General features: G+C 37.5%; 1 protein-coding gene across 13 annotated transcripts in view; it reads left to right on the top strand.

Annotated features, from left to right (window-relative positions):
- ARPP21 (cAMP regulated phosphoprotein 21) overlaps positions 1-13,814 on the top strand; it is a 1,402,215-nt gene that overhangs the window by 1,036,613 nt on the left and 351,788 nt on the right. For all 13 annotated transcript variants that reach the window (XM_044065000.1, XM_044064996.1, XM_044064997.1 and 10 more), the window contains one exon: positions 1,727-1,911. In XM_044065000.1, the coding sequence (XP_043920935.1) occupies positions 1,727-1,911 (185 nt within the window). The remainder of the gene's footprint in view (positions 1-1,726; positions 1,912-13,814) is intronic.

Below are 13,814 nucleotides of genomic sequence, written 5' to 3'. Positions count from 1 at the left end.
CGCTGTCAGGGTACATTTTGAAGAATGACGTAAACCTTACGCGTTAAAAGACAGAAACGAGTGCTACCATGGGTCCTGTCAGGGGGAAGATCGCTTACCTGAAACGTCGATGTTATGAAGTGTCGATGATGTGGAGTCGAACATGTGAGTGTCGCTGTTTTGACTTGTCGGTGAAGTAATAGGTACCCATATATATATATATATATATATATATATATATATATATATATATATATATATATATATATATATATATATAGGTGTTTGTGTGTGTACATATATATCTCAAACAGATACAAACAGTATAGTGTAGTAGCCATGGGGGACACAAAATGCTTTCTTTCCTGCACAAATAACAGGAAATATAGGAATATATTAAATATTTATAAGATATCTAGGACAAGTTGTTTCCCTTTAGGTGCTTTTTGTTCATTCTAATCTTGTTTTCTCTTGGTTATGCGTTACTACACTGCTGCACAGTACTCATGATAAATTTGACCTTATCATGTAGCTATGCAATAAGCCTTGTCAATCTGGGACACTGTTTATCTCTTTTATGTAGAGGTAAACTCATCATTAACATGTGAAGCTTATCTCCTTGATAGTAGAACAGGTGGATATGATAGTGAGTCTTGTGTTAGACTGACTTGCACAGTTATAGGTATACTGCGATGTTGCTATTCCTTACGAAATTGCACACTGTGGATTATGGGAGTTCGTCATTTTCTCTACTGTTGTGTAATCTCAGAGCTAAAATATATACTTAGCAGGGGTGAGGTGCAAGAAGAATGCAATCCTAATGTTGGCTAGACAGATTGGCATATGTCTTACACCCATGCTTGCTGACAATAATAATCTGCCTTTTACATACCTTGTCTATACTATCACTTTGAAATGTAAATGTACAGATTGGATAGCCAGAATATAATTTATCCATCTCTAGAGAAAATTCAAATTTAGTGCAGGATGGCTAATCCAGATGTATTCAGTGATTAAACGTTTAATAAAACTGGAGTAAGCGCTTTCACGATAAAATTGCTTCATTAGACTCTGAAGCGATTTTATCGTGAAAGTGGTTACTCCAGTTTTATTAAACATTTTATTGTTGGTTTACCCTGAGGCTGTGTTCCGGTACTTTGTTTTTTTGGAGTTTACACAAATTTGTGCTTGGCACTGGATTCATCTGTACACTTTGCTTGTTTTTTGTGTATTCAGTGATTACAGCTATATTTTAAAAAGTTGACATAAACAAATAATGTGTAGTTGTGCAGTTTATTAAAGGAAATAAAATGGAGTCCCATTACAGATGAAAAAGAAGATGAAATCAGAGCATTAGATAATGTCTATAAACTGCTTTGTTTAGCTTTGTGGTTGCTTAACCAATGAGTTTATTATATGAACACAAATCATCACAAGGTTGAGACCCAGTAATAATATCTAGTGATGTGAATTATTTGAAATTACTATTGGGTTTTTGAACTTTCTGATTACTTATTGGTAACCTTGTGTGTACGTATAGAATTACTTTCTTTAATGCTTTGCTGTCAACATTTTCTTTTTCCTGACAATAATGTATGTAGTCTGAAAATGTATTATAAAAGGGGTGGATTTTTATCATGGATTTTTGTTTGGAAAGTTCCATCAATGATGCATTTTTAGCAGTCTGAATCCACACTGCAAGTTATATTTGGAGTATTAAACCAGCTAGTATTATTGCTCTTAACAGGGCAGCCATTTGTAAATCCTGATGGCTCACCAGCAATATACAACCCTCCCAGTGGTCAGCAACCTGTGCGAAATCAAATTGTTGGGCAGTGTCAGCAGCAGTCTAAAACACAGCAGCAACATTCACAGCCGCAGACACAGACACAGCAAGCACATCAGCACTTGGCAAGTCAGCTTGTAACGCAGGTAAGATTGATAGTTTTCAAGCCATTATGCATTGTTATAGTTAGCATTTGCCTCTGACTTGTAGTTGCTAAAATAATCATAAGCAAGAGGTGATGAGATAACTGTTCTTGTGTAAAAATATAGTACAACTTTCAAAGGATAATGGAGCCTAGGAAAGTAAAGGACATTAATAGAATGCACTTGTTACGCTCTCCATCACTTGGGTGTATTCTCACTCATTCCATTACAGATGTCTACCGCAAAGTGACTTCACAAGCTCAGCTATATAAAATACTGCTGCTGAAAAAACGATGACTACTAAATTGTCTAGAATCAGTTGCATTTGACACATGCTAATTTGTAATTCAGAATCTAAAACCAGCAATTCGTTTACCTATTTATTTTGTATTTTTGACTGGGAGATCTAGACGGGAAGTCACATTTAAATTGGAGGCATGTGAGGAAAAGTTTCAGGCAAACAGGAATTAATACAAAAATTTACAACACAAATAACACAAACATAGAAATGAGAATATACCGGAAGTACTATGATAGTGAAAAAGACAGATGTAGTTGTAAACTGCAAGTAAATTATAGCTGAAGAATTTTATAAGTACAGTATTTACACAGTGTCAGCTGTTCTTGGATCTTATGTACATCATTTATGAGACATGGCCTCAGCAAAAACAAATACAGTACTGTATTATGCAGACTGTTACCATGACTACCGATAGTAGTTTTTGACATTGTTATATAAAACAAATTGTGAATGTGTCAGCAGAAAAAAAATGAGGAGGGCAGTTTGGTAAATGCAGGCTAAATGCAGACATACAATATAATGCATGCACAGTTGTAGGGGAGCGGGGGGGGGTGTACCTCAAAGTACAAAAAGGCAAAAGTCAAAGCATCGATCCCAAAGAATTGACATTCAAAACAGTGAAAATAAAAAAAATATATATAAAAAAAATTGCAACTCATGTTTATGCAGGATGAAGCACCCTCCCTGCACTCCTTGTTGATTTTAAATATATATATATATATATATATATATATATATATATATATATATATATATATCAACTCTGAGGTCAATCAACAGTGGGGAATGACAAATTCCCATTCCTTGCTGTTCTGTAACCTCCCACAATGCACTGATGGCAGAAGCAATCGAATGATTATTTGACCAATTCTGCTGGCATTAATCATCATCATCATAAACCCCTATTTTCACAGTTTCTTCATGAGTTTGGGATGTTACATCAACTGTTGTCATCTGTCTTGATTCAGTCTGCTCTCCTACCTTCTTCAACAGCCTTCCCTCACACATTCTGTCCACCTCTTTGCTGGATGTCCTTGTTTCATTGTACCTTCTTCCTGTCTGTCACATATCTTCTTGGCTACATTGTCTTCTGCTTTTCTGGTGTCCAAACCACTATATTCTGTTCTCTTAACCCTTCTTTGCAATTGGAGCTATTATGGTGTCTGCACTAATGTACTTATTTCTTCATTTGTCCCACAGTGTGCATCCTACCACGTACCTCAGGCACTTAATCTCCATCACCTCTAGTTTCCACAACTGCTCTGCCATTACTGCCCAGGTTGTTGTACCATACAGTAGTACTGGTCGCACCACTGTTTTGTACACCTGAATTTTCAACTTCTTTGGCATTTTACTGTCCTGCACTATACCTGACATTCTGTGCCATTTGGCTGCATCCCCTCAGATTCTAGCTTAAACCTCCTCATTTCAGACTTCCCTTCTCCTTAACAATGTCTCCCAGGTATTTGAAGCTGTTAAACGGTTCCACTATTTTAGCTTCTATCTCTATTCTCATCTTCTTTTGATTCCTTCCATTTGCTGCCATTACAACTGTCTTATCTCTATTCAGTTTCATCACATCTGTCTTCAGTTTTGCATTCCATTCCCTATCCTTTGCTGAAGTTCTTGCTCAGAGCCTGCCTGTAATGCCATGTAGTTTGCATACAACAACTTTGTTGATCTGTTCTCATTGACCTGTTTGTTAATGTAGTCCATCACCAGTATGAACAACAGTGGGCTCAGAGCTGAACCCAGATGCACGTCCACTGCCACTGGAAACCTCTCTGCGAAGCTGAACACTGTTTATACTTGAGTCATTGAGTCCTTGGACATAGCCTACACTAATTCTACCAATGTTTCTGATACTTTGAACCACCACAAGACTGCTCATATCAGCTTTCTTGAGACATTGTTGTATGCTTTCTCCAAGTCTAGGAATGCCCAGACTATTTCTTCATCTCTCACTTCTCCTCAACTATCTGTCTCTCTGCAAGCATTGGTTCTCTTGTACTGCATCCTGATCTGAATCTGAACTGCTCAGCTCCCATCTTACATTTTTCTACTCTGCATATTCATTTATCAATCACCCTCTCCAGAACTTTCATGCAATGTGATAGGAGTTTGATACCTCTGTACAGCCTACAGCTGTTTATGTCCACTTTTTCTTGTGCACTGACACTAGTATGTATATTGTCCTGTCATGTGAGATGTGCCTTTCTCTCTGTACACTAGGAGCCATTTCCCATGATCTCTTACAACATCATGACCACGTCTGCTGTAACCTCATCTGAGCCTGCTGCTTTCCCTGATTCATTTTCTTTAATGCTGCTCTTACTTCCTCTAGGGTGGGCTTCTCCTCTTCATTCACTGTAGGCTGTACCTGGGGAAATGCAGCTTCTGTGAGGTTTTCTTCATTTAGAAGCTGCTGAAAGTACTCCTTCCACCTGCCTTTGATGTCATGTGGACTGATGAGCAGGTTGTTGCTGGCATCCCTTTCAAATGGTGTCTGACTATCTTCTTTATCATTCTGTCATTGCCTTGAAATTTGATAGAACTTCTTTGTGCCATCTACCAAGTCATTTTCCACAAGCTGGTAGAATACCTCTGATGCCATGTTATTTGTTATTGCAACTCTTCTCTTAGCCTCTTTGTTAGCCGACTAATATTCCTTCTTAGCCCGCTCCATCTTTTCTGTCTCTCACTTTTTCCTGCACTCCTTCAGTGACTTCCTGGACTTCTGTATTTCATCACCAGCTTTCGTTATGTACCTTATTTCCACACCTGGTTTGACCACATATCTGTTCTGTAGTCCTCACACATGCTGTTTTGAGATACTGCCATTCTTCAACTCCACCTATTTCCTCCTCTTATTGAGCTGCTAGAGCCCTGAGTAATTCCTTGAACTGTTGTACTTTCTCTCCAGTCAACTTCCAGGTCTTCAGCCTAGTCTCTGCCGACCTTAGGGCCTTCTCTAACCACTGCCTGCATCTGATTGTGGCAACCAGTGGTTTATGTTGCATTCAGACAGTTTCACTTGTGATGACTTTGCGATCACTGATTCTGTACCAGTGCCCTTTCCTTACTAGGAGCAAGTCTGCCTCATTTGCATGAGGGCCACTGTTGCATGTGATCTTATGACTGTTTCTTTTGCTGAACCATGTGTTGGCCTCCATGAAGCCATTTGCCAGACAGAAGTATAGAATGGCCTCTCCTTCTTTATTTCTGTTGCCCCACCTAAGTGGACCAAAGCAGTTTTCATATCCTGCGCTGTCTGTTTCAGTATGCAAAATCAGGTCTCCATTATCAGCACCAACTTATGTTGTCCTGCTTTATCTGATAGGTTCTGCAACTGCTGCCTAAATACTCTCTTTTTCTCATTATCACAAACTTGCTGTGGGGCACAGACCGAGATTATGAATAGTTCCCTGTCTTTCCACTGAAGTGTGACTGTCATGAGTCTGTCACTAATTCTGACGACATCCCTCATTGCCTGCAGAAGCCTTTCTTCTCCACAATTCCCACAGCTTTTCTAGCCTGTCCTCCCCCTGAGTAGCACATTTTGGATCCTGAGTCAAGTGGCTTTACTGCATTGCCCTTCCATCTCGTCTCCTGGATACATAAGATGTCCATCATCCTCCTCCTTACCATCAATCCACATTCAAGATCCATCTGTTCATTGAGCTTAATCTGAATGTAGCAATCATTAGTTCATGTGTGGCAGGTTGATTGATTTTACATCCAGCATTTGCTCAACAGAGCTATCCAAGTCAACCCAGACTGGGCAACTGGATCCTGGACCTGCCAGTAGCTTACAGACCCAGACCTGCTGGGCTTTATGGTGGGCACATACTCACCAGTAGACCCCCTTCCACTGTTAGCATGGGTCCCTGGCATAGGTCAGAGTAGGTCAGGTCTTCAAACCATTTATCATTGGGCAAATACCCATGCCCATTTGATGACATTAATCAACATGACTTAATCACCTAGACCCAATTTTTACATCGGTTTTGTGGTTAACCCTGAAACAGTGCACAGTCTGTGATCCATCTTCTCGGGTTAGGCAGGAGAGGAAAGAAGAGATTTTGCTGATCCAAAAGAGAAGAAAATGTATTTATTTAGTGTGTGTGTGTGTGTGTGTGTGTGTGTGTGTGTGTGTGTGTGTGTGTGTGTGTGTGTGTGTGTGTGTGTGTGTGTGTGTGTGTGTGTGTGTGTGAGTGTTGTATTACTGACATGCTCTTGGAAATTAAATGATAGGTCTAGCCAAATGCCAAGCTATCTGGAGAAGTTAACTTGTTCAGCAGTGTTGTTAAGGTGTTCATAGATAAACAGTGAATAAGGATGCTTAGAGCATTTTCAGAAGGTAACAAAAATCATTGTTTTAGTTTTGGAGGAGTTTGGTGAAAGCTTTTTGTTGTTGAGATTGGTAATGAGAGAGAGGAAATTTGTTTGAAATTCAAGGTAAGAAAAGAACAGCCGAGGAGTGCTAAAAGAAATCCCAGTTGTTTATTGTAAGCACTTTCGTTCATCCACACTATACAGTGAACCTCTTCAGACAAAACTCTACCCACCATTCAATGTCTTATATAAGGCTCTTAAGTCGTTAATAAAACAATTAACAAGCTTCCTCAAATTGATCAAACTGTTAAGTGCTATAAGAAATGCCATTACAAATGGAATTTAAAATGCTAAAAATCACAAAGAAATTTAAACATTATAATTCCTGATATAACACAAACAAAATAAGACAAATATAAACCATACTAAAATGCATGTATTATCACATCGTGTCTGTAGACAATACAATGATAAACAGCCTCCACTTCCTATCTAGATGTTAAGGTAAAAAAGTGAATCAACTTTGGCCCCCCTTTTTTTTTAAATAATATCATACATTATATATTATATAGAAAACTGCTACTTAAATTGAGTGGTATCATCATAGTAAAATGTAACTGAATAAATGTATGCACATTTCATACTACTTGTTACCTATCCAACGATTTTAACTTTAGAATACATTTAATTGAACTAAATTCATTCAGCCCTGGTGGAACATGGGCATTGGTTCTTAACTGCCATAATAGTTCACATTCTTCCAACTTCAGTTCCCACAGACCACCTCTAATATTTTAACTTATTTGATCCATGATAATAAAATGGAATTTATGTGTGGGATTGTCTATAACATGCCTTGCCAAAGCATTGGTAGTTGACATCTTGCCAATCTGGTATTGGTGTTCGTAAATCCTCTGTTTAAGTGCCCATTCTGTTTTTCCTATGTAGAAACCTTGGCACTGCTGGCATTGGGCAAGGTAAACTACCCCTGTTGTCTCACAATTAAGTCTTCCTTTTGCACTTTAGATTTTGTTGTGTATACTAAAACAGTTCCCTACCTTTATACATTGGCATTGGTGGCATCTGCCACATTTTTGCATACCCCAATTGCTTTTATGTATTGTGGTCTAACATTCTAGTATGTTCTTCAAATTTGGGCCTCTTCTATATGTTATGTTGGGCTTTCCGCCCAAATTTCTGTACACAGTACTATCTTCCACAACAAGGGCCCAATTTTTAATGATAATATCCTTGATATTTTTTGCATCCATAGAATAGGTAGTTAAAAAACAAAGTCTGGGATTGAACTGTATGGGAAGATTATTGGAATGTCTGTCTTGTGTAGTTAAATCATGTACTACTTTGCTATAGCCTTTCCACAAGATGCCCATTGTTCCTTTTTCTATGTACCTCATTAAACAGTTGTTCAAAGAGGTATATCAGATATCCTCTTTTTGTGAACATATTTTCAAGGTAGATTGCATGAGTTATGAGTTTGGAGAGGAAAACCATGATGATGTCAGAATACATTAAGACAGATAAATGGGGAAGGTCAGATATGGGCTTATTAATAAAAATGAAGAAAAGTAGAGGGACAAGTAAGGAGCCTTGGGGGGACTCCTTTATATAAAAAGAGAGTGGTAAAGACAATACTTCTCAAATTCTTAGTGCAAGAAATGCGGACAAAGCCTGACAAAATGGGTGGACAAAGGCCCAAAAATAAAGACACATGTTAAATATTGCTTTTATAAACTTAGAAAGTTGCTAGAGTAACAGGTTTTGTGTTAACATACATTTTCTGAATGGTTTAAAGTCTGAAACTCCAATGTAAATCATTATTTAGTGACTTCAGTCCTCAGATCATCTCAATGATTTGCCAGAAAATCACAGTTTTTATGAGGAATAGACTAAAAATATAAGGCAAAAATCTGAACATTCTGTGAAAATCTGGACAGTTGAGAGATATGGTAAGGATTAACCACTACCAAGTTAACTTTGGAAGCATCGAATTGCATCTGGGCTAATGCCAGTTTCAATTAGCTGGTCAATTAAGATTGCACGGTCTAAAAGCTCTGGTAAAGAAAATGAAAATTATTCCAATAAAGAATAATTTTTCCATTGCTAAGAGACTGTGGTCTGTCAAGGTCCAAAGAGAGGTGGAGGTGCTCAGGCTGAACCAGAAACTATGCCATGTGGCAGAGACAAGACAGTTTTCGCCAATGTATGAGTCAGTTGAGTATAGAGAAAATCTTCAGTCATTTCCCAAGGGTAGGAAGGATGGAGAGAGGACAGTAAATATTGGGGAGAGTAGGATTAGATTTTTTGGGTGAAGGGTTTAATTATTGCTTTTTTCTAGTGTTGGGCATTCTATTTTGTGTTACACATAGGTTACAAATATGTAGTAATGGTGTAACAGTGTACTCCCTGCATTGCAGTATGAACTAAGGAGAAAGGTTGCCTGTGCCAGCAAAGTATGAAACTGTAAGTTCTAAGGGAGAGGTATAATATCTTTGAATTTGATCTTTTTGAAATAGAAAAATGGAGTATATCATGGGGGAGGAGTGAGTAATGGAAGGCTGGAGGGTATTATTGTAGTTGGTGGAGGAAAGAGTAGAGAAATGATGACTGAAGCCAGAGGAAGTTTGGGAGTATGAGGAAGATAGAGATTTAGGAGGAGTATTGTGTTCAGGTAAGAGACTGTCTTCAGCCCAGAATTTTTTAGGGATGTTAAACAGAGAGGATTTGTGTGTTGTCATGTGATGACTTTTATGTTGCCTGATTGTTTATTTGACAGGTTTATGAGATGGGTGCAGTATTTTCTGGTGAAGGGGTGGGATCAGACTTTCACTTGTGAAAGAAGAGTCGAGTACAGCAAACCAGTTGACTGAGGCAAGAGTTGATTTTTGTTTAATAATGTTAATTGGTGACTTATGGTGGAAGGTAATGAGTTTAAGCTCAATTTTGTTGAAACAATGAAGAATATTGAAACTAATAGGGCACTGATCACTAATGTTGGGAGGGTGGATCGAGCTATGAGAAATAAATGAGAGGTTGTTTGTGATAATTTGACTGAGCAGTGAATGATGTGATGTCATGAGGAAGGGTTGGGTATGATGGTTTTAGTGATACTTTGAATGAGTTTAAAATTATTTAGCACTTGCAGTGGGGAGTTTTGGAAGGGTCCAAGGAGATCAAGATTGAGATGACTGTGAAGAATGAGATTTTTCATGATTTGGACAGAAGAGCTAGTGTCCTTGAATAGTTTTTTAAACTTAATTAAGGATACTGGAGGAAGGAGATAAGCAACAGCAAGATGAGTTAGGGAGTTACTAGGATACATAATTTATGATACTAACCAATTAGGAAGAGCATCCGAGGAGGCACTATATTCAGCAAGATGTTGAATATTGATATCCAGTTTAAAGAGGAGAGCACCACTTCCTTGCCTAAGACCAGGCTGATATCAATAAAGTAGTCATAGCCAGGAAATAATTGATAGAATGGGGAGCTGTGTGGTTTAAGCCAGGATTCTGTAATAATGATGACCTATGGGTTGTGAAGAGAGCAAATACTCAATGCATTTATAAAGAGAAAGGACTTGGGATTTGGGCCAGAGTTTGCTTCAGTGTTGCTACATAGTAGTAGCAGGAAAATGTGAGAGTGAATTTGATGGGGAATTTTGGCAGTTTTATGGGATGTTTAAAGCTGGATTATTGAAAGCTATAATGGTAAACAGTGAATTAGATGAGTTGAGGAGTATGTAGGAGAGAAGAGGGAGGGATGGAGGTGGAAGGACTTGGTGAAGTGGAGACTATAAAGTATGGAGAAGGAGATGAGTGTGTGTTAAATGGAACCAAATTGTATTTGTTTGCCGAGAGAAGGAGGTAGGAGGGTGCATGCTTGTAGGCAAGAAATAGCAGTAAAAGGAAGAAGTAAATAAAGACTGTCATTTTTGGTGGGAACTGCAATACTGTAGGAGGTTATTATAATTGAAGCTGTAATGAGCAGGAGGAGGCAGTGAGATATGTCTTTAAGAAGGAAGTGGAGGGTGGGAACATAAAAGAATAAAAGTCCGAGCCTGGGGGGGTGGCTGGAGAATTTGGAATGGAGGGGGACTGAAACAGGCAGAGAGGTATTCTGTGCATGATTCAGTCAGGTTGAGCAAGTGCAGAAGACCTAGCCTGAACATAGTTCTAGCTAGTTTTCACACATGTAAAAGGAGAACTCATTCTTGCCAATAACAAGCAGACTAGGCTGTACCAATATGTAATATAGCTTAAAAACAGTAAATAGTGTAATGTAATAAAAACAAGGCAGAACATGGAGGAAGATTTACAGAGTGATATGGCAGGGGCTGTTAATTAATTCCCATGATCCTAACTGCAGTAATCAGGTGGATAGAAGAGTCCATACAACACAACTTTATTGCAAAAAATGAAAAATAATTTTAAACAGATAGTTGAGCAGTATTTTATTTATTTATTTTATTTTATTTTACATTTGTTAATCTGGCTGGTCTAACTGGATATATGTCCATTTTCAGTAGAGGCCCAGGGAGATAAGCTCCAAGGTACATTCAGTAAAACACAGCAAATAAAATGACGCTATTTTTGTATAAAAAGAGGACATTTCAGATTAACACAGAACTATACAATAAGGACAGAAATCCTAGCAGAGAAAAATGTAGGAACACTACACCATACAGATGCAGTACAAAATAAGAGGGAGACAGTTTATTTTATAATAACATGATAAAGAGAGTTCCCTTTGAAAGTATCCACAGGGGAAGAGTTAAACAGAAAGAAAACGAAAAAGAGGTAACAAGTTGTTAAGGAGGTAAATGGAAACAGTTAAAGAGAAGTTTAGGGTAAACAGAGGATATTTAGGTTAGGGTAGGTAACTAGTCCGGTAGTAGCCTTGTACTATAGAGGTATGTGCCTTTTGTAACAAATGTTTCAAAGCCTCCCATATTCTAAGCCTTTTGTGTTGTTTAAGAGGTAAAAAAGTAATATTTTCTTTTGGATCTTTATTAAAAAGTAATCTATATGGGAGACACTGCACAAAAAGCAAGGAGATGCAAGTTGCAGGATGGGGATTGCCGCACTGATCTTGAATTGGTTTTGCCATGTAGATGACTTCCTGGGAGAAGTTACAGGGTGAAAGTACATGGCTAATTAACAAATTCCCACCCCTGAAATGCCTCATTACAATTCCACATGTCAGTGGAGCCAGCCCTTCACTGTACTGCAGTTCTTTGTGTTGGAGGTCTATGCATCACCATGTAAGGCTACTTCATGAATACAAAAAATGTACAGCAACATGCACACAACTGTGTTTAAGTTATGGTATGTTTATGAATCCAGCTCTATATGATTCTCTCTGTGGTGAAAAAAGGGGTTGACTATTTCTCACTTTCAGGAGGAGTTGCGAAATAGCATTTTTTTTTTGTGTGTGAAGGAAAATGAATCAAGGTTGCCTTATGTCCGCTGCCAGAAAAGATAAGTAAAAAGACAGAATAAAACTGTCTGGGGGAGATAACTTGCATCCAAAGTCAAAACGAAGCAGGAAATCAGGCAAAAAGAGGACGCTGACCACGGCTAAAATGTCAGACACTTTATTATAAAGAAATAAAACCAAACAATATAATATGGATACGCCCTTTCATTCTTTATATGGCACTCCCTTAGACCCTTAAAAACAAAAAAAATGTATTCATATAGAAATCAATGGCCAATCAGATCACATAATATAACATCACATGATACAAAAACCTAAATCCAAATGGATGTGAGATGAAACAGTAGCTATCTCAATATGAAAATCTCTCTAGTAAGATGCATTAGTACAATCAGCCAATAACATACATTTCAGGAAGCTATGCAGCCTATCAAAAGGATACCACTGGCATAAATCCAACACTATCACAAAAACAACCTAAAATCCTATCAGATCAAAGAAGGGTGTAAACTCAAAAGGAACCAGTAGCAATAAACAAACATATAAAACACAAAATCCATTCACTGTTAAGAAGAGCATTATTCAAGATGTAGTTGACTTGAATCCAAATGGATGTGAGATAAAAAAAAAATAAAAATAAATAAAAGTAAATAAATAAATAAATAATAAGTGCCATATAAGGTGTGAAAGTGCTTATCCATATTTTGCCATTTGGTTTATATTAAAGTGTCTGATGTTTTAGCAGTGCTCTGTGTCCTGTTTTTGCCTGATTTGCTGCCAGAAAAGATATCTTTTCAGGTAGACTGCTTCTGGAAGCTTTTCTGATTTTTGTTATAGTTTGCAAACTTGCATTGTTTTCTTGATTTTCTAACTTTTTTTTTTTTTTTTAGTTATATATTTTGTATTTTCTTGGGTGTCTTTTGTATAACGGCATCATCATAACAGGCGACTGGCTGTGGAGGTTCTCTGTCATTTAACAGAATGACTCTTAGCTGTCAAGTAGATATCTTAGAATTGCATGAAATCTAATTTCCAAAGCTTTACAAGAATGTATTTCATGCCTGGCACATATTCATCTGAGTGCTTTCTTTTCCATCCACACTAGTACTATATACCCATGCAGTCCTTCTTAGTGCAAGTATTCTTCATTAACAATGGTATGGTTATTCATTCACAATTTATTATATAATTAATATTACACACTATCAAGTAAACCATCTCCCTTATTAAACCCCAATCCACAGATATTTGTTATCTGTTTATTGTTATTTATGTACCACAAATTGCTCCTCCCACCTTTTTGTTCAATATGATTCCAATATTCTCACTGACCATCTCTCTTTTTTCTGTCTTATTCTTTCCTGAGTCTCTTAAAAATACTTCAACCCATTCTTAGGATTTTTGTTGGCATTATCATTTTAATCAAAATAGTTTACAAATAATGTAACTGATGTCAAGGATGTCTGAATAATGGAGCTCTTGCTGTTCATGAATAAAACTGACTGTACATGATGAAACAATACAAATGCGGTCCATGATGTGTATATAATGGAGCTTTTCCCAGGTGTCCGCTGAAAAAGAGCTCTGCTCAGTCAGTCATTTCTAGTAAAGTAATGCCAGTCAATAGATAAAATAAATATTCTTTTATCTCTTTTTTTCTCCTTTCTAATTTCTTATCTGAATAGCTCTTCATCTTTAAAAATGTATGCCGTATCTGCCCCCTTCATAGTACTTGTTGGCAGTAATTCTACTTTAAGTTGTACTTTTTCCTTGCAAAATTTTCTTCAAGTCAGTTTATACTGCATTCTTTATG

This window comes from Protopterus annectens, chromosome 3.part0 (genome assembly GCF_019279795.1).
Source record: "Protopterus annectens isolate FY-2018-M chromosome 3.part0, PAN1.0, whole genome shotgun sequence".
Taxonomy (NCBI): Eukaryota; Metazoa; Chordata; order Ceratodontiformes; family Protopteridae; genus Protopterus; species Protopterus annectens.
Note: the sequence above shows the minus strand (reverse complement) of the source record. Positions and strands in the feature narration are given on the sequence as shown.